We start from the raw sequence: 23099 nt of genomic DNA, 5'->3' as shown, positions 1-23099 counted from the left end.
CATATATTACCGTTAGATGTTTTAAACTGATTTACTTCTTTAAGGTAGAGTTTGCAAATTTTGCATTATCTTGCAGTATCTTTGCATTTGAATGATCCAAATTTCTTGTTTGTTATTTCAATATTTAAAGTAGTTTTCTGAGTAGATTAGGAGGTTGTTTAAATGCACAAAGTTGATGAATATTATTAAAAAAATTACTATAGAAGATTGTTACTAAAATAAATATTTCTTTAGATTTCTTCCTTGCAACATGATCTTAATAAAACGCTTTTTCTCTAATAATTCTATAATGCTATCAGGGTTATTGTGATATCAATATAATGCTATCAGAATAATCACAATCTTTTAGCCAAGGCTCTAGTTCTATTAAGCGTAATTTTTCGATATTGTTATTAGATATAAAAACAATTATTCTTTTCGCTAAATTATATCTCATTAAAAAGAATACTCTTATTAATGAGAAATAAATAATACTATTATAGTTATAGAATATAGAATGATATATATATATATAAATATATATATATATATATATATATATATATATATATTTTTGTATAGATATCGATATATAGAATATATTCGAGTTTAAGTATTTTAATGTAATTATACTGGTATTAACAGCTGATGGTTGCTTTTGGGCATGAAACTTTAAGTCCTACTAATCAGTTGTTTTTATTCATCTAAATAATATATATATATATTCTATTTAGATGAATAAAAATATATATAATAAATATATATATATATGTATATAAATATATATATGTATGTATATGTGTATATATATATATATATATATATATTATATATATATATATATATATATATATATATATATATATATATATTTATATATATATATATATTTATATTTATATTTATATTTATATATATATATTTATATATATATATATATATATATATATATATATATATATATATATATATATATATATATATATATATATATATATATAACCTCAACACATTTCTACACATTTTTGTGATTTATTTACAATGGCTTAAAAACAGAAAAGTTGTATGTGTCAAGCAGAAAAATACAGACTGAAATAATTTCTTATCATTCTTCTAGATCTGCCACAGATAGATACATATATATATATATATATATATATATATATATATATATATATATATATATATATATATATATATATATATATATATATATATATATATATAATACACTAACATAATTTACATATATATATATATATATATATATATATATATATATATTATGTATATATATGTATATATATATTATAAAATTATGCAGTAGTGGTGTAGTGGTAGAGCGCTCGCTTCATAAGCAAGAGCTTCCAAGTTCGAACCCCACCATGTCCCTGGTAGTACCGTGCTCAACTTACTTTTCAGTGCAGCAGCCTTGTTCGACAAGGTTCGTGTTTCAGAGTTATAGAGTTGAGGGAGGGTTATAACCATAGTTAAGTAGCCTCCTCGTCTGTAGTGGTCTTCTTGGCCTTGAGGAGTTGAATTAAAAATATACACACAATATACACATATATAAGTGCAGCATTAGATGCACACTGATGATGTCACACAGAAATGGGTTAAAAAGTACTAGGAGAAGTAATAGGTTTAAAATAGTAATAGATTTATGTAATAGATTGGTGGCATCCAACGTCATGTGAGATCTTGAAGCCTAAAGAAACCAAAAAACCAAAAATAGTCTTATACTTCATCAAACAGTCTATATTTCATTTCAAGCCATATATAAGCTTCAAGCAATGAAATTTTAAAACATCTTTTTTTTCTAAAACCATTGTGTGTGTGTGTATATATATATATATATATATATATATATATATATATATATATATATATATATATATATATATATATATATATATATATATATATATTGTTTATGCATTTTGTAAATCAAAAAGTTTTGTATATTTTTTGTTTGATATAGGTTCATGGTGTTACAGAAACAATGAGAGAACATTCAAAAGCTCTTAATGATACTTACAAAAAAATTGACAAATGTCCTTCAGATGTAAGTTATCCTCTGATATTTAATAATCTGGTATTTAATAGATTTTATTTAATGAACAAACAAGTTTCATTTTTTTTAATCATTAATATCTTAGTTACTTTAGAAAGAAAAAAATAAACATTTAAAATTTGCAGTAATAAAACTAAGTACTTACTTAGTTTTACTTTATTTCCTTCTTTTTTACTTTTCTTTTGCAGAACTTTTGCATAATTAAGATTTTAAATCTCTGACATACAGAAAGTTAGATTTTTGAGTTTTTTACTTTTTTAATAATAGGATGATCTGATAACTTCAATATTATGATCTGATAAATTCGACAATAGGATGATAACTTCAACAGGACGATCTGATAACTTCAATATTAGGACGATTTGTTAACTTTAATATTAAAATGATTTGATAACTTCAATATTAGAGTGATCTGATAACTTCAATATTATGATTATCTGATAATTTTAGGTTACACTTGAATGCTTAAATTTAATAAAATAGCTTCACTAGAACATGGTTTACATATTATTATAGACAGTATAGTTCTTAGAACTTTACACAAATTAGTTAATTGAGCTAATAAAAGTTAAACAACAATCCCTCATTTTAAATAATTTAAAATTAAAATAATTATGTTGTATAATTAAATACATAATAATAGAATAGAACAATTATTTAAATGTTTTTTTTTTTTTTTATTCCTAATTTTTTTAGAGATCTGATGTGATGCATGAGCTAGAGCGTGCAAAGAAAGTCTTTACTAATGAGGCAACTGAGGTTGCAAGACACATGGGATGGGTCAAATCTGTAATATTTTCTGAAGTAAGGATTTGTTATTTTTTTTTTTTTTTACTATTAGGTTTTTGATTTCAAGGTATTTTTTTAATTTAAGGAAAAACAAGAAGATCTTCATTGGCTTTTAAAAGTTGTTCTTCATACAATTGAAATGGCGCAAAGTTCTGGTAAATTATATGTCTTCATGCCTGAGTTTTATATGGAGAATGGTATATACCTGTTTCAAGCTCTTTGGAATTATTTTCTTCCGTTAACTGTAAATGTCTTTTATTATAGTGAAGGTAACTTATTTTTTTATTTAGAAAATTATTTTATATTTATTTAACTTTATATTAGGGGTACCATATTCCTTGAAAATAAAAATTGGGATTTGTATTAATTGTTACATCTTTAGTATTACTTGTTACATCTTTAGTGTGACTTGTTACATCTTTAGTAATAATTTTTACATCTTTATTATTACATGTTACATATTGAATATTACTTGTTACATCTTTAGTATTACTTGTTACACAGATCAAAAAATGATTTTTTTTATTAATAGCATCTTGAACAAATAATTTTATAAAAAAACAAACTTAAAATTTATAAAAAAAAACAAGAATTTTCTTTTTTTTAAGAGTTGAAATGTACTTTTTCCTGCATAGAAAAATGCACATTTATCAACTGAATAATTTAGGAACATCTGCAATGAGTGAATATCCATCTACTGATTTTTTTTGAGATAAGTGCAGTGAATTGACTGATATTTATAGGCTGCATTAAATGTACATATATCAACTGAGGGTTTCGGTTAGATATTTGTAGGGCTAGGTGCAAAGAATGTCCTACAACAACTGAGGGTTTCGGTTAGAGCAGACTGTTATGTATATTAATTAAAGCAATCTGTATGAAATTAAAATCAAATTCTGTTAAAATGTGGTTAATAACAGTTAAATTTTTAACAAACTGAAATATAGTTTAATTGTATTTTGTCTTTTCTATGGAGAAACAACCTCTAGTGATGCCAGTGTTCAGGAGATGAAAATTGTTGTAAAAAGTGCAATGAAAAAAGTTTTTCTGCAATTGAAAACATTATTTAGTTGCCAGTCTACTCGAACCAAGTTACAGTTGGTATTTTTTTATATTTCAAACTGCTTTGAAAAATGCTAAATATGTTATCGTGTCCTAAATGGATGCTTTTGAACCTTTTGAAGATGAATTGACTCAAATTCTATCTAGAAAAAATAAGGCGCTTTTTTCACATAATGTCAAAAATGATTATGTAAATTATTATTTATCTCAAACTGAAATAAAACCAAATGCATGTTTATCTTCCAAAATGCTAGAAGAAGCGTTAAATGAATTTTTGGATTGTCCAATGGCTTCTGAATGCCTTGAGTTGATGACCTTAATAAACTTTCATGGAAACCATATACAATAAATTGCTAAATTAACATCTGCTAAGGTTGCTTCTTTTTATTGTGCTGGCCATTTTCTTACTCCTGATTTCTGATTTTTTTTACTACATTCACCAAGATCAAGCCTTATAAAAATTTTTATTTACTGAACTTCTAATAAAAATAAAATTTTGAAACATTTGAATTATTCAACAACAATTTAATTATGCTGAAACTAATCTTTTGGAGAGATTTCCAAAAGGTTGAAGTGTTTGGAGAGATTTCCAAAAGGTTGAAGTGTTTGGAGAGATTTCCAAAAGGTTGAAGTGTTTGGAGAGATTTCCAAAAGGTTGAAGTGTTTGGAGAGATTTCCAAAAGGTTGAAGTGTGGAGAAAAAAGTTAGACAAATAAAAGTATTTTGGGCAGGAACAAATACTGTAAAAGAATGAGATTTTGATGAATGACGAATTAATCAAGAATGAGTTTTTGTTTTTGACCTCTACAAACCTCTTGTTTGTCCTTGTATGAAATACAGGGGTATCTCCCATCATTGTAAAGTTGCATCTCTTTCTCTTTTCTATAAGTACTAGCATGGTCACTGCTCAAAAGAGCTATCATCACTAGTTCCATCAACCGAAACTCATTCTTGTTTGACAAGTTACTGCTGTTCTAACATGTCCTGTTAAAATAAATAGTATAGAGAAATAAAATATAAAATACTTTGTTAAAATGCAAAATTTTCAATTATAGAGTCAAAACATAAACAAGATATATCACACTTTCACTGGAACAACTTTTGTTGTTGCAATGAAAGTGCGATACATCTTGTGATTTCTAAAATAAATAAATTATTTTATAAAAAAATCATAACAAAAAAACTTTGTAAAAATGCGTATTTTTTATTTTTAGTTGACAATGTCATTATCTAGGCAGTAAAATCTAAAATAGTATTTTTTTTATAAAATGATAATTATTTTCGAAATTCTTATACAATTTTGCTTCATTTGAAACTCAACAAGACATACTTTTAAAAAAAAAATTTCATTAATATTAGAGACTCATTAAGTGTTCAAGGGTCTTGAGACACCCCTAAAAATATTTTTTATTCAAAAAACTTTTAAATCCAGTGTTATTTTATCATATAGAACATACTAATGTGCGAGCTGCAGATATTTTTCAAAAATGTTGTTTTTTGAACTACCCTGGTGAACATTCTGTTATATGGTTGTAGTTACTGGACAGTTATTGTGCTAACACTACATTAGAGGTTCAAACAGAACACAAACATACACTTAGTAACATATGGCTAAGCTAACACTTTGTCAGAGGTTAACACAAAACACAAACATATATATAGTTTTTATGCTTTTGTAAAGAAGACCTTTGTTTTTAATTGTATTTAACTAGCTTTTGTGTTGCTTTTTGACATCAGACTTGTAGAATTGAAAAATGTTTTGCTTCAAGTCAACTTTGTTTAAAAAAATCTTTGTTTGCTTCAAGTCAACTTTGTTTCATAAAGCTTTAAGTTTTTATTTGTAGTTTTTAATGTTTTATCTTTTCAAATAATTGCGTTTTGAATTTTGATAATATATATGTCCACAAAAAATATTATTAAAAATAATTTTCATTAAGAGTAAATTATGTGAATTAATTCTTATGTAAATTAAAAACTATTTTAGAATTTTCTGAAACATTATCAAAAATGGCTAGCTTCCTAGCTACTTCACTGTGTGATGATCGTTTAGTAAACCCAGATGTTTGCGACACAATTATTCAGGGTGTTGCAACTTTTGTTTGCTATCCACAAACATTGTTTGCTATGGAAAATATTCCATATTCCAGTCAAGAGAAGCTCATGAGATGTCTTATGTCGGCATATGATAAAAGAACCTGGGTCCATACCACATGGATTTTGGTCAGATTCTGGAGAGTAAGTTTTATTTATTAATTTCTTTTTATTAGGTTAAATTTTTTTTGTTATATATATTTATAGTTTGTTTTATTTTTGTTTGCTTATTTATAGTTTGCTTTATTTTTATTTAAATATATATTGTCATATATATTTATAGTTAATATTTTTTATCAGATTTTTTTAATTTAAATTAAAAAAGTTCTTAAATAAAAAAAGATGTATATATAATTTTTTATTTAAATATATATATATATATATATATATATATATATATATATATATATATATATATATATATATATATATATATAATTTTTTAAATCAAAGAGTAGAAAAATTTATTTCTATTAAAAATAAGATTTTTTTTTTTAATATAAAGTGTTTTTAATTTAGGGTGATGGTTTTGGTTTTCGCCATTCCACTTCTCCTGATCTTATTCCGTTTGGTATTTCAGATCAAGGTATATAACTTGTATATGTTAAACTTATGTGTATATATGTTTGCTAAGTCAGCTATAATAATATCTGTGTAGTATTTTGTTATATGCATTTTGGATGGCTAGAAGTTTAATATCATTGCAAACTTTAATTTTTAATCTACTGAAATAATCTTTGCGCTTCTTTATTTTTCTTTGTGTATTTTAAAGTTAGACACAAATCATGACTGAACATTGTATAGAGAAATATGTAAATTACTCAGTGCTACTGTCTATGTGTTGGAGTTTGAGCTCTATTTCTTTCTTATGAGCATTATGTTCTATTGTGAAAGTATGCTTGAATAGTTTTAAAAAACTCCCAGAAATACTAATTTTGGGCTAAATAATAATTTTTTTTTAAACAAAAATTTTGTTCTTAGCATTAAAATCAAAAGCCTTTTGTGGACTTATTCTGATCATTTTTTACATATTTTTACATATTCTTTAACTAATGTGGATCCATTCTTCAATAATTCAAAAGAAATTATTTTTTTAAACTAATTCACTACCAACAAGACTGAGAATATTATTAAAGAGCAAAGAAATAGTAGTATATGTAAAAAAAAGAAAGAGATGCAACCTTATAATTGATGGGACAGAGGCTTAAAGATTGGCAGATTACTTTCAAAATTGCTTCCTTAAAGCAATTTTCAAAGTAATTTAACATGGATTTAACATTTAACATTACGTAATAAAAGATTTTTTGTGCTTTTTTTTTTTTTTTTTTTTTTTTTTTGCACAATTGTTTTGTTTGATTTACAATAAATATTTTTAATCTTTAACTTTTTTTTTTTTTTTTCACTTGTGTTGTTGCTTCTATTATTATTTTTTTTTTTTTAAGCTACTTACTATGTATTATATTATTTTATATTACTATGTATTATATTTTTTAACCATTTCTTTTTATAGCTGGCACAATCAGAGCGTTTACACAGAGTAAGTTTTTCTTTAATGTGTTCATTTTTTTTTTATTATTGTAAACTTTTTTGATTTTATCTACTTTTCCTTTTATCTATGTTTCCGTTTTTTTATTCTCTTATTAGAGCCATGTCCATCGAGAGTCTATCAAAAACTAATGCGAAATCTATGTCTTGAAGATGAAAGTCTATCCAATGATTTTCTTAATGGTGTTCTTAACCAACTCAACTGGGCTTTTTCAGAATTTGTTGGTATTCTTCAAGAAGTATGACTTGTTTAATTTTTGTAAAATTGCAATGTATTGATATAAATGCTATTTTATTTCTAAATTTCAGTAATAAATTTAGTTACAAATTTTTAATAAACTAAATATTTAAACTGATGAAATATGTTTTTTCATTTTGTAATAGATACAGCAAGCAACCGCTCGATTGGACAGTCAACTTCCTGAAACAAGACAATTGCGAACATGTGGAATCTGTTTTGATCTTACTGTTGGCTTACTAAGGGTATCTTTTTTAGCCTATTTATTTCTCTCTCTCTCTCTCTCTCTCTCTCTCTCTCTATATATATATATATATATATATATATATATATATATATATATATATATATATATATATATATATATATATATATATATATATATATATTTTTTTTTTTGTAATTTACCTCCCCAAGGCCAAGAGAGCCTCTACAGATGAGGAGGCTACTTGTGGTTATAAACCTCTCCCAACTCTATAACTCTGAAACACAAGCCTTGACAAACAAGGCTGCTGCGCAGAGAAACAAGTTGAGCGTGGTATTACCAGGGATGTGGTGGGAATCGAACTTGGAACCTCTCGCTTATAAAGCGAGCGCTCTACCACTACAACACTATAGCATATATATATATGTGTGTGTGTGTATATATATACTTGTGTATGTGCTTGTATTTATATATATAAATATATATATATATATATATATATTTATATATATATATATATAATTAGTGTAGGATAGTAGGAAATATATATATATATATATATATATATATATATATATATATATATATATATATATATATATATATATATATATATATATATATATATATATATATATATATATATATATATATACACACACACAGTGGCGTAGGAAAGTCAAGAAAGTTGGGGGAGAGGCTGAAATAAAAACTAAGGGGGCTAAGGTAGCTAGAATCAAAATTTGAATCAAAAAAACAGAAAATTCCCCTGTTCCTTGGCCTGTGTATATTTTATATATATATATATATATATATATATATATATATATATATATATATATATATATATATGTATATATATATATATATATATAAATATATATATATATATATATATATATTCATATGTAAAATTTGAACAGTGTTACACTGTACGCATTTTACATACAAAATGGAAATTTTACCTAGGCATTAAGCCGTTTGCTGTAGCGGTGTAGTGGTAGAGCGCTCGTTTCATAAGTGTAATATGGTTAGTAAGCGATTGGAGTTGAAATTTGAGCAAGGTTGGGGCTGGGTTTGATAAAGTATAATCGGGGCCAGGTTTGTGACTGGGCTGCATAAACATTTATTCATCCTAAATTTTGTTTTTTTTTAATTCAAAATTCATGTTATATTTTTTATATATGCATATATAAACATCATTATGATCAATATGATCATCATAATAATCATTATCATCATCGTGATCTTTATCATCATTATCATCATCATTAGGCTTTAACCTTTCTCTTTTATGCTGTTTATCTAATATAAACAATCAAGAGCGTTTTTTTTCCTTAACTAAAGCTCACTCATATACTCTACCTCTGTAAACCTCTTGTTTATCCTTATATGGAACACTATTGTCATATTTGTACTGGTTCTACTAATGAGCTCCTATTTCTTTTAGACAAAGTCTAAAAAAGAGAGATTTTTTGAGGGAAATTTTTGCAGCATTTTTCATAAAAACGTTTTTTTAATTTTGGATTACATCAACAAAAAACAATTTTAATATCTTTTACCATGTAAAAAGAAGAAAACTCAAAAATATCTTTTTTTGGACATAACTCAATGTAAGTTGACAGTTTAATAATTTCATGGAAAAAAACCTTCACTGGATTATACACCAACTTTTACAGATTTACTTCATTTTCATATAAAATTAATAAAATGTTTAATTGATCGAACTTTCAAAATTAACAATACTATTTTTGGTCTTCATTTCCATATTAAAAATCTTTTTAAAACTCTCAAACATACTATGTACTCATCTTGGATAAAAGAAAAAATTCACAATTCTTACTTATATAAAAATAATTGTGATGTTCCTTTACTGTCCGAAGACTTAACCAAACTCTCACTATTTTAAACCCCCTTATATTAATAAAATATCTGAGCTAACAAGGTGAAGATTAGATGCAATTAGTAAGAGACATTGTAGGCCGGTTACAGTTAAATGGGTATTCACTTTGCTAAAAGTGTCTTACTTTTTTCATGTAAAGATCACCTTCCTTTAAATCATTTGTTGTTCACAAATTTGTTTGTGCAGTATGTAAATCCTGTTATATTAACTAGGTGTCTGGTAAAATATACAAATCAAGACCTAGTGGTTGGTCTTTATCAACAAAAACTGCTTTCAGAAGGATTTCAGCTTTGATTCTATCTATTTTTACATCTTTTTGGACCTTACTTTGGCTTGAATACAGAACATTTACCATTTATATATAGTGATCTCTATCAAAACACCAGCACCACGGAAAATAGATGCAAACACCTTCTATGGTTTTACCAAGATTTTAATTTCACCTTTGCAGCATGTTTAATATACATCTGCTAATAATCTCATTGATCTTAGAAGTTTAAACTAAAAAGTAATGCAATGTAGATTAAATATGGTTTAAAATGACACTGCTAAAAACTTGTTACATTAAAGTGCTATTTCTATCGGTTTCATTTTTATTATATTTTTACTGGTTTTAAGAAAAGTCTGTCAGTAAAAAGAAAAATTGGTTTAGAGTTATTTTCTTTGTATATTACATTTGACTTTAAACTATTTTGCAAACCATTGTTTTTAAACAATTTGTTACTTTCATGATATATTTTTTTTTTAAATGTTACTTTTATGACATTTATTATTCTTAAATATATTTTATATATTAAAATATTAAAACTTATGAAACTAAGACAAAAATATCAAAACTCATGAAACTAAGTTTTACTTTAAAAATTGCGAAATCAGAGAAGTTGCAGGTCAAAAATTACATTGCCCACAAAAAAGAAATGTTGTCAGCCATTCTTTTGATCTCTTTGAGTATTTTATCACTCAGAATAAGAACCTGCCTGATTTTGGGGAAATGCAACTTTAATTTCATGTAGCAAAATGTCTTGGCCATAACCTGACATGTGAAATAGATCCACATTTAATAATTTTAATTTAATGGTTTTTTCCGCAAGTTCACAATAATCTCTGCAATTCTCAGAAGTAAAATTTTAATTTTTAAACTTTTTTGTAAATTTTTAATTGTTTTGTAAGACTAGTGAGTTGTTTGGTTAATAGCAAATCCAAATGTCAACATGGGTATTAAAAAATCTTGTGTCACAAGATGTCTTTTTTAATTTGCTAAAAGCAAATGGTTTTAAAAATACAAGCCTGGAAAGTATTATAAAAACCATTAAAGAAAATTTACATAACAAAAAACAAAATATTGACTCAACATTTATCCATTTCATCAAAAAATGTTGTATCTTTACTGTGGCCTCCAGAAATCAGCCTAAAGTTAAGATAAGTTTTCAAAAATGCAGGTTACACACCAGTCTTTAAATCACTAAAAAGTTTACATACGAGGTGTGTTCAAAAAATACCCGGAATTTTTAAATTTCACAGGTTTGGAGAGTCCAATTGTCAGCATTTTTTGTGTGTGTTGATATACATGCCCCTAAAGTATGATAAAATTCTCAGCTATATTCATTGTTTACTTTGTTTGTGGTAGTCACTAAGGTTCAACATGTTTTTATGAGCTCGGCAATTTTTGCTTGTTTAAAAAATGGAAGAACTGAAGAGTAAAAGAATTTGTAGTAAATTTTGCGTAAAAAATGAAATAAAGTGTAACAAAGTGTGTCAAATGTTGCAAAAAGCCTGTGGTAAATCTTCTTTGAAAAAAACAAGTGTTTACAGTGGTATAAGCATTTCCAAGATGGCTGCGAAGACATTGAAGGTGATGAACGCTCTAATTGACCCAGCACATCAATCTATGAAAATATGAAAAAAGTTGAAAAAATGGTTATGAATATTCGACAAATTACAATAAGAGAAGTTGCTAATGAAGTTGGCATATCAAATGGCTCATGTCATAGCATTTTTTCAAATGTTTTGGATATGAAACGAGTGGCAGCAAAATTCATTACAAAACTGCTGAATTTCGACCAAAAAAACAATCGCATGAACATCGCTCAGGAGCTGCTGAATAATGTCAACAACAATCCAAGTTTGCTTGAAAGGGTCATAACTGGTGATGAAACATGGGTGTACAGTTATGACGTCGAAACCAAAGCACAATCGTCACAATGGAAGCACCCTGATTCATCAAAACCAAAAAGAGCATGTCAAGTTCGATCAAATGTTAGGATTTTGCTTACTGTTTTCATCGATTATAATGGTGTAGTTTATCATGAGTTCTTATCACAAGGTTGTACGGTTAATAAGGAGTATTACCTTGAAATTATGCAACATTTACGTGAAGCAATCCGAAAAAAAGCACCCCGATTTATGGCAAAACAATTCATGGTGCATTACTGTGGTGCTTTTGCACCATGCACCTGCTCCTGCTCACTTGTCGTTGCTTGTTTATAATTTTTTGGCCAAAAACAACACTGTAGTCATGCCCCAACCTTGATATTCACCAGATATGGCTCCGTGTGACTTCTTATTCCCAAAATTGAAGAAAACCTTGAACTATCTGACCTGGTCAAGATTGTTAAATGAATGCAAACATGGCTAATGGATCTTTATTTAAAAATGTAAAGTCATGCAAATCAAGCCTTGACCAATAAAGTGACTACTTTATGAATGAATCAAAGAGGATGACATTGTTAAGAGAGTCACTAAATTCAAAAGATACCTTGGAATTTAAATCTCTGAGAATCTCAAATAGGTTTTACAGTACAACATAGCAGCAAACAAAACAAAAAACCTGCTGAAAACTTTTAAACATACCTTTGTATCAAGTGTAACTGGCATTTGGAAAAGATTTTATGCAAAATTTATCAGGCAGCTTCTTGAGTTTGCTATACAAGTATGGAACCCTTACTTTGTTGGTTACTTAAACAATAGGGTTCATAAATAATATACCAAAGAGTAGGATTTCTTCGTAGATTGTCAGGAAATGTGAAGTCTAGCATAATTTTTTTAACAACCATGTAATCAAAGACTAAAAACTTTGCAATATAAGGTTGTTGAAATGTATTATCAAAAAAAGTTTTAGCAACTACTGGACAATTACCAATCATCATAGCTACTACAGTTCATTATTTATTGTAAACATCACACAAAAGTGGCTTATAAAATCATAAGAGTATAAATATGTATACTCAGCTGATGATGAGTTTAATGAGATTATATTTGTGTTTTAATATCAGAGTTTACCTTCTTCTAGATAGTTATCTTTACCGTGGCTAAAAAGTTTAACCTCCCCCAGGATAGGATTATTTTAACTTATAGGATCAACCAAGAGGGCAAGAAAAATATGTAACACTTTTTTCATAACAGGTGATGCGGAAGTTATCAGACAAAATAAAAATGTCAATAACTTATTTATAAATAAAAAAACAAACTACTATTATATTTTTTTTAAATAAAGAGTTTATCTTTTAATGAGAATATATTTTTTTTTATATAAAAAAACACCACCATCTGCAATTGATCTCAATTTTGCTCTGACGCCTTTCATATGCGACTGTAAAAAGTTTAAATCAATTTCTTGTAGTTTTAGTTTAATGCAATCAATCAAAACTTGCTCTGTTGTAGCTTGCCAATCTCCCTTGTAAACCTTCTGTGCCAAAAAATGTTCAATTGGTCGTGCTTGAGGCACATTTGGGGGATTGGATTCTTTATCAACATAATAGACATATTGGTCCATTTAATTTAGAGAATCTTTATAATAATGAGAACTTGCTAAATCTGGCCAAAATAAATAGTTAAAGTCTCCATGATACTTGTGATTAAATGGAAGAAGTCGTTTTTCTAAACATTCATTTATATAGATTGATGAATTGATCGCTAGAGCCTTGGAAGTGCAAAACAATGGCTCCGACATACCTTCGGTCAGATATGACTATTCACATTAATAATTTTTTTGGAAATTTCTCTTTTCCTATAAAACGAACACTTTCTGGGCATGTCTTTTTGTTGTTTGTGTAGTATCCAGAATTTCCAGGCATGTTGTCCCCTGCAAAAACAAAAGTATTTTTCGTCATCAATGGCTAGAAGCGATTTTGTGTTATAGAGTTAATTAACTAGTTTCCTGCTTCTTTTCTTTGCCTTTATTTGTTGTTCTATAGTGTATTTTTGAGTCTTTTCACGTTTTCTATATTTAATATTCATTTTTTTTAACTGACGACCAATTGTCGATTGATTTACACCGAATTTAATACCTATTTTTCTCTGACTGACCCCTTTTCGATTGTTGACAAGTCTCGTTAATTCGTCTTTCTTTTCTCTAGTCCAGGATGTCGGACGACCAGGGTGCTTTCTATCAGAAAACGATTGAACAGTTTCAAGTCTTTTTAGGTTATCATATATTGTACTTCGAGCAAATCCTTCCTTTTCAAAATGATTTACAATTTATTTATTTTTTATATTAGGTTTATTTACAAAAAACATTTTTAGTCGCTTTCGAAAAGATTCTTGTTCAGCTGCATTTTATTATAAATAATTGTGTTTCAAGTAATAAAGTTTATTTTTTATAGAACGTTTATGCCTACGCATAAAACCACAAAAACTAATTATTATGCTCAAATAATGAAATTAGGATTTGTCCGATAACTTCCGCATCACCCGTTATTCATAACAAATGCTGCTGATATCAATTTAAAAATTTCATTTTTATTCTTAATTTTTGTTTCCAATTAGTATTTGTTTTACAGTAACCAGTTATTTTTAAATTTAAATCTTTAGAACTTTTGTTATTTCATTGTTTGACTTTTTTGTTTCTGTTGTTTGTTTGTTTTTTTATATAAAAAATTTTTTGCTATCAGGTTTTAGAAATGGTCTCAACTGCAGTACCAGAGGTGTTTACAGATTGGCAAAGATCGTCAGCAGAACTAACTTTAACTCGGTTGTTTCAGGTTAAGTTTTGTTAAAATACAATTGCTGGAAGAAAAAAAGTTATAATAGTTTGTAAACTTTTATCTATAATTAAATTTTAAAGTCATTTTTAAGATAAAAAAGCTTCTTTTAAAAGGTTTTATTTATTATTATCAATTTTTTATTGTTTAATTTGTTCATATATAGGCTGTTCTTCAAATTCTTAATCGTGTAACAGCAAGCTACAAACTATTTTCTACTCTATCAAGACTTCATGCCACAGGTAATAACTAATCTAACATAAATCTCAGCTCTATATTTATAGAATATTTAAAAATATAATTAAAATATTTTATAATACATCTAGAATATTTTAGTATATATTTAGAATATATTTATATTTTTAAATATAGTGCAACAATTAATTGATCAGGTTAATATTTGTGTAAACTATTTTTAAAAAAATATTTGATTTTTAAGTTGTTTTTTTCAATTTTCTTCTATTAAAGATATAGAGCGTCAAGATAGATATGCAGTTTTGGCGGCTGTGGCAGGAGTTCTGGTGACTCTCTTGCAAAGATCTAGTGAAGATAGGTGTGTTTCTGTTTCCTATTATTTATTTTATTAGATTAATCAAAAATACTCTAATGCCCTTAAACTAATCATAAAACATCCCTCCCCCCACCCTCCCTTCCTCTCTCAAAAAAAAGAAGAAGAGCAGATTGTCATTTTTTATCTAACTTTTTTTTTTTGCATTACACTTTAGTAAGAAAAAGTTATTTAACAGGGCTAATAGAACACTTTCTAGCATAATTTGTTTTTTATAACCTTTTTTAAAATTAAAAATGTGAAAAGATTCAAATCATTTCTTGTCAATGAGTTGAACGTATTGAATTTATTTTTCCTTATTTCAATTTTCTTTTACTTTATTTGATGTAAATTGCAATGTTTTATAGGAAAAAACTTGCAGTTCAGAAACTTCTTGAAGAACCTAGTTTTCAGATTGAGTCGGTAGCATTCTTAGCTGGCAATCCTATGCAAATTGGTTTGACAGCAAGTCCAATTTTTTCTTTTAAAAAATGTATGTTATTCTTATGTTTTTGAGCACTTTCTAATATTTGAACTACAAAAATTCTTGTTTAAAATATAAACTGGTTTTAGTTAAAGAAGTTACAGAGGAAGAGTGTAAGGAAATAGAAAATTTACTACAGTATCTTTCAGAAGAACACACAACAGCTAGAATGATAAAACAAGTAAGTTTTTTTTTTAGCTTATATATATATAATATATATATATATATATATATATATATATATATATATATATATATATATATATATATATATATATATATTTATATATAATTATTTTTTGGTTGTTATTCATTAATTAAAATGAAATTGAAAAAATATTATTTTCTCTTCATAATACTATTATTATGTAAACACTGCATTACTGTGAAAAATATTTTGAAGAAAGTTGTTGCGATTTTAATGGTGTACTGTTTTACTAATGTACTGTTTGTGGGATTTTTTAATGTTATCATATAAAACAGATAACAATGCAATTTTACCGGTAGTATTTTTTTATGTTGATGATTTGTACAAAACATCTTGTTTCTTTTTATCAGAAATGCTGGAAGATTTATTTGACATTCAAATAGATCTTTTCAACATAGAGAAAACTCCAAGATTTTATACGTTAACATATCAATATTAAAATGTATTTTATCTTCCTAATAGAGATAAAAGTCCAAGATTTTATATGCTAATATATCAGTATTAAAATGTATTTTATCTTCCTAACAGAGATAAAACTCCAAGATTTTATACGTTAATATATCAATATTAAAAATGTATTTTACTTTTCTTCCTAACAGAGATAAAAATTTTGAAAATGTATTTTGAAAAAAAATACGGTGATTGAACATGAGAGCAAAAATACCAAAACAATTTGGTCAATAAAAATCCGAAACGAAGTTCAGAAACATTTTAATGTTTATGATAGGGAGGGGGGGGGGGGAGGGTATTATATTTATTGACGATTGTTTTAAATTATAAGGGGTCGTTCATAAGTTACGCAACGCTAAATTTTACTAATAAACAAAACAAAAAAGATCAAAAACTTTTCTTCGCAGAGTCTCAAGTTTAATAAAAAATCTGAATTGCCTATTAAGTTTAATGAAAATCGCCTCGTAAAGAAGCTAAAAATCTCCTACTTCTATTTTTAAAATATATTTAGTGTTGCGTAATTTATGGACGGATTGTTATAAGTGAATATATCCTATATGTGAAATTAATCGAGCCAAATTATAACGCAAGTTATTAAAAATTGTTTAAAATACAATTTTTTTTTTTTTAATTAGGATTCGGTAGATGCTGATGGTCTTTGTACAATCTGCTACGCACTCCCACAATCTGTGAAATTTGTTCCATGTGGTCATTTTTCGTGCAGGTAGGTTTTGTTAAATAAATGTATGTGCGTGTGGTGTGGATATACAGTATTGGACAAAACATTTGCAACCAACATCGAACAATGCTAAAGAGTGTTCCTAATTTTACATGTCTTAAAAACGAAACAAACTATACTACCACAGCAAACAGTTCAGGAGTCTGGAGTCATAGCATGCCATGACATGAGCAATCAGCTGACAGGTGATAGCACACAGGCAGAATTTCGTTGACAAGTGCCATTTTGCAGTGGACAAAACAAGTGCAACTTTTTTGGTTTGTTTCATTTTCTTAAGTCTGGTCCGTGTCAACGTCACGGAAGTTTTTTAATAATTAAAGGAAGTATCCAGAAGTTTCCAGAAGCATGCAGAAGCTTCCAGAAGTTTCCAGAAGAAGCATCTGGAAGCATCCAGAAACATTCTGAAGCATCCAGAAGCTTCCAGAAGCATCGAAAAGAAGCATCTAGAATGTTCCAGAACAGGTTCACACAGGTTCATTTTACTATATAAGAAACATGTAAATCGACATGTAATTCAGTCAGTATATGGAAGTCAATCAGTCAGTATTATCAAGACAGTTTATTGAAGTGAGTTTTATCAAAGTGTTTTATCGAAGAACATCAATACAAGAAGTGAAATACAACAAGTGTTTCATTACATCAATACAGTCCGCATCCAATCAAGAATTTGTGTTCCACAGAGCATTATTGTATCATCACAAGGTAAATGTAGCACGGTAAGCCTTGAGAAGCGTGATTATTTATTTTTATTATTTTTATGACTTCAAGTGCAAAAATGGCTCCCGACAATCTTGGATTGGAACTAAAAATGAAAATTATTGGCGATTAGGTAAGTGGAATGTCACAAAAAAGTATTTGTGATAAATATCGCGTGAAAAAGTGGACCGTATCAAGACTATGTTCCAAATATCGTTCTACGGGGAAGTTGGCAGTAGATAACAAAGGTGGAAGACCGCGTTCCACCACTTCTAGAGAGGATTCTATGATCGTCAGATCCGTCAAGAAGGATCCCTGGATATCATCAGTCCAGATACAAAAGCAATTAGAGCTGCCTGTATCGGACCGAAAAATCAGACGACGTGCTGTTGAAGCCGGATTGTTTTCTCGACGCCCTGCAAAGAAACCGCTGATTTCACTAAAAAACCAGAAGAAAAGACTCCTGTTTGCTACATCTCATATTGATCAAGATTGATGGTACATCTCATAATGTGCAGAAATGGCGAACTGTCCTGTTCAGTGATGAATCGAAGTTCAACATCATTGGGAGCGATGGCATTTGCCGTGTACGTCGACCGGTCGGAAAACGCCTCGATTTACGTTACTGCCATAAGACCGTCAAGCATGGTGGAGGCAATGTAATGGTCTGGGGGTGTTTTTCTGCTAACGGTCTAAGTCCAATGCATCGAAACGATGGAATAATGGACCGTTTCATGTATAAAAATATCCTGAAAGATGTTATGTTACCTCATGCTGAATGGAATATGCCAATAAAATGAGTTTTTCAGCAAGACAACGATCCGAAACCCACTGCAAAAGTAGTCAAGCAGTGGTTTCAAAACAACCACCTATTGGCCGCCTCAATCTCCGGATCTCAACCCTATTGAGAACCTGTGGGAGATCGTCAACCGCAGAATTAATTGTGAAGGTGTTCGTAATAAGGATCAAGTGTTTGTCCAAAACAAATCCAAAAGGCCTGGGCAGCGATTCCACAAAGTTTTATTGATCACCTGATCGAATCTATGCCTCGAAGATTCAAGGCTGTGATCGACAACAAAGGATTCGCCACGAAATATTGATGGCGAAATACAGCTTGGTCAACATTTTGTCGACTTACACTTGTTTTGTCCAGAAGGAAATCAACTTTTTTTAATACTTTTGATTAATTTATTAATTTTCGTGTACAAATAATGAACTTTGTGATGAATAAAATTTGAAGAACTTTGTCTCTAAACAGTTACATAGTTATTTCTCTAAATTGAAAAAATGCAGCACCTTTATATAAAGAAACTAAATTAGCATTAAATTATTTGGTTGCACTCGTTTTGTCCAATACTGTATATATATATATATATATATATATATATATATATATATATATATATATATATATATATATATATATAATATATATATATATATATATATATATATATATATATATATATATATATATATATATATATATATATATATATATATATATATATATATATATATATATATATATATATATATATATATATATATATATATATATATATATATATATATATATGGATATATATATATATATATATATATATATATATATATATATATATATATATATATATATATATGGCAATATTTTGTGTTTATTTGATTGTGTGAAATTTTTGTTGTTGTTAGGCCATGCATTACTCGCCATTTGATGAACAGCACAGACTGCTTTTTTTGCAAAGAGGTCGTCGTTAAGATTAAAGACTTTAATGAGGCGTAATTATATCTTTTCAAAAACAGATTTTCATGTTTTATACTTAAAAATGAAATGTGTAAAGAATTATGATTTCGTATGAATATATGCTTTCTTATTTATTATTTTATTATTACTGTTGTTAGTTACCAAAAATAGATAAGTAGGAGGAGACCACCGTTCGGGTCGCTTTGTTTGTTTGTTGGTCGCAATTTAAAACTCATGCGTTTAAAATAACTGATAAAATATTGTCAAGTTTATTATCAACCACCAAAAATTAAAGAACTTTTAAAATTTTCAAAACTTATTTTATTTTTTTTCAAACTTTTTAATATTTTTTTTTTTTTAATTTTTTTTCTTATTTTTTAAAAATATTTTTTCTTATTTTTTAACTTATTCTTTTAAACTTTTTTTGATTATGGACCATGGACCGCTATTAATATGATGAGAAGTCATAGGATGGTCTTTTAATTAGTTGTATCGTTACAAAATGGAGTCCGTTTTAAACAGTCATATTTTTGCCAATAAAGTTACGCTGTGAGAGTGAATTAAGATTTCCTTTTAAAGCATCCAAAATTCTAAACTCGAATGTAAACCCTAGACATGCTGGTACGGTGGGTGGTTGACGGGTGCGAACCCTCTTTTTACCAAGTGTTTTTTGTCTAATACAATTTCATGAAAATTGAGCAAGATATTTATTTGCTGTTCTTACTGTCTCAATTTTCAAAAACAACACAAGCTTTACTTAAATTTCTGTGAATAAAAAACTCTAAAAGTATTGCAAGATGTAAACATATCATTTGTTAAAACTACAAAATATAAATAATAAATATAGTTTTAATTAAATTATATTTATTATTCATATAATTAAAAAATAAATTTTAGCTACTTATTAAAAAATCTAAAATCTCAAAACTTTTTTTAATATCAACCTGTGCAATATATACATATGGAAAGGCATAAAAAATATATTGAAATATCATCCCATAACGTCCTTGTTCAACTAATTCTAAGTTATGATAGTCTGTGATGATACTTTCTAAAGTATCTTCACAGATTTTACTATTTTAAATATATTTAACAACTTTTATTTATATTAAAAAAATAAAACTTTAATGAAAACACATTTGAAAATAGCAAATTCCGAAAGATTTTAAACAGCCAGAGTCAATCCAATCTATAAAATAAAATTTTTTTATTAGCTTTCTCTAACCATTAACCCACTTTTTCTTCTTTCTGAAACACGTCTTTCAACCCGCTAGATTGAATAATTTACTTTTTTATTTTTTATGCAGTGATGCAACTAATATTTATTTACAAATGTATTTAAGTTTTTCTTGTGCTTTATTCACTTGACCATGTATGTATGTATACTACTATGAGATTCCGCTTTCTTTTTATTTATTGAATCAAATACTTGTATTTTTTTATTTTATTTATATTTTCTAGTTGTAAAAAGATATTTTAATCTTAACGATTTAATTTATTTGTATAACGACTTTTATACTTTGTATAAATTTTAAGTTTCAAGTTCTTCATCAGCGGTTTTCTGTGACAAGACCTGACGATCTTCTTTGAGTATCCGCGTTCTTTATTTATTTATTTTTACGATATCTTCACTTGTAATTTTTCTCTTGTATATTTGTATTTGTATCTTAAACATTGTAATAACGAAAAAAAAAACTCAGGAAAACCTATGTTTTCCAAACCATTAAAACAGCTATGCATAAAACTATACATTTAGAAAAATTTAAATGTTAAATTTTTTTATTGAATAAATTTTATTTTAAAAATTTAATTGCTTTTACCAACATCATTTTTGTCCAAAGCAAACATTTGTCAGCTCTCACTATTATTAAATTTACACAGTCATATATAAAAATAACAAGTTTCATTAATATTGAGCAACAAGATTTATTTTAAATGCAATAGATCTTCATTCACAGAGAATTGAATTTATATATTGATTATAATTTTAATCTCTCTTAAAAAAAAAATAAGGAACTTGATCATTTGATTGAGAAACTGAGGCAGTTGGTTGAACAAAAATATGGAAACCTGAAAACTTGATCACTTGATTAAGAAACTGAGGCAGTTGGGAAACTGAGGCAGTTGGTTGAACTAAAAGTTTACTTAAACTTATTAACGAAAAATTTTTTTTACAAATTTTAAAAAACAATGAAACTTACAGTAAAAAATTTCGATGCTTCCAAGTAACTAATATTTTTATCAATCAAAACGTTATAAAATGTCTGATTGGTTTAAGAAATTTTGAGTAAAAAATTGTTCGCAAGTTCCATGTATGATCCACTTATGGCTTTAAAACCTTTTCTCCTTTTATAACAAATCAAACTTAGACATTAGGTCTCTACGTGACTGAATGGTTGAAAAAACGACTTCTCCTTCTAATTAAAAAACATAAACACGGCAATTTTTTTTGCCTTAAATACTCCCATAGCTTTATTTTTAGAAATACGAAGCTTGGTCGAAAATGTCCGTAATTTTTTAATTTTTATGAAAAGTTGCAATAAATGACCATCTTTATCATTGAATTATGGCTATAACTATAAATTTATGTATTTTTGTATATTATGTATTTTTAAGTGTAAATATATATCACGCGTTTTTCTAAATAATTTGGTCTTTAAAAGTTATACAGATATTGAAATTCAATTTATTTAAAAAACTAGAAATAATCAGCTGGATAGACTAAATGACGTTTTCCTTAACTATCAATGTTATTATTTATAAAGATAAATTTCTATTGGATCTCAAATTTCAGCTTACATCTATATGTCTAAATTACAGTTAAATAGTAGTTTTAGCAAAATAGACATAAAAATCACTGTTTTTTAATGAAATACATATATATTTACGATATCAGTAATCAGAAGGTTTATGTTGTAAACTAGAATTTTAGATATATACATTTTGAACCCATATGTGAATTTTTAGATCATAAGATGCATCATGGATAGAGTCTATCTACGAGTTTGACAGTAGGTTACTTTATCTGTAAAAAGATGGTTCAGAAACCATTTTAAATTTTTATTTACTTGGCGCGTAAAAATAAGATAAACTGTTTTTGTTACATCCGTATCCTAAAATCTCGTAAACCATAGCAAGTGGGAGAAAATCAATAAAAAAAAAATCGCCGTGAAACGGCCAACTTTATTTTGGCCAGATCTGGCATTGAACTAATATTCCAGTAAAATAATGGATTAGTGTAGGAGAAGTAGTTCTAAAGGGTGCTATCTATCGAACTGTCTTAAGTAGTCAGTTATTGAACCCTACTTGGCAGTAGTGAATGGAATACTGAGAAAAAAGGCAAATGTGCCAATAATGTTAAAAAAT

At 27.2% G+C, this 23099-nt stretch overlaps 1 protein-coding gene across 1 annotated transcript in view; it reads left to right on the top strand.

The window, feature by feature from the left end:
* The window catches only part of LOC100209144 (E3 ubiquitin-protein ligase RNF123), a 76696-nt gene extending 56829 nt beyond the window's left edge, over positions 1 to 19867 (top strand). The window contains exons 22-36 of the mRNA XM_065817589.1: positions 1961 to 2044; positions 2750 to 2857; positions 2928 to 3111; positions 5889 to 6139; positions 6515 to 6581; positions 7506 to 7532; positions 7640 to 7779; positions 7925 to 8023; positions 14776 to 14865; positions 15032 to 15107; positions 15334 to 15418; positions 15781 to 15905; positions 15986 to 16077; positions 17190 to 17278; positions 19682 to 19867. Coding sequence (XP_065673661.1) covers positions 1961 to 2044; positions 2750 to 2857; positions 2928 to 3111; positions 5889 to 6139; positions 6515 to 6581; positions 7506 to 7532; positions 7640 to 7779; positions 7925 to 8023; positions 14776 to 14865; positions 15032 to 15107; positions 15334 to 15418; positions 15781 to 15905; positions 15986 to 16077; positions 17190 to 17278; positions 19682 to 19772 — 1608 coding nt within the window. The 3' untranslated portion in view covers positions 19773 to 19867. The remainder of the gene's footprint in view (positions 1 to 1960; positions 2045 to 2749; positions 2858 to 2927; positions 3112 to 5888; positions 6140 to 6514; positions 6582 to 7505; positions 7533 to 7639; positions 7780 to 7924; positions 8024 to 14775; positions 14866 to 15031; positions 15108 to 15333; positions 15419 to 15780; positions 15906 to 15985; positions 16078 to 17189; positions 17279 to 19681) is intronic.
* The last annotated feature ends 3232 nt before the right edge of the window (positions 19868 to 23099 follow it).

Source organism: Hydra vulgaris, chromosome 14, assembly GCF_038396675.1.
Source record: "Hydra vulgaris chromosome 14, alternate assembly HydraT2T_AEP".
Lineage (NCBI taxonomy): Eukaryota > Metazoa > Cnidaria > Hydrozoa > Anthoathecata > Hydridae > Hydra > Hydra vulgaris.
This window is presented reverse-complemented; position numbering and strand designations above follow the sequence as displayed.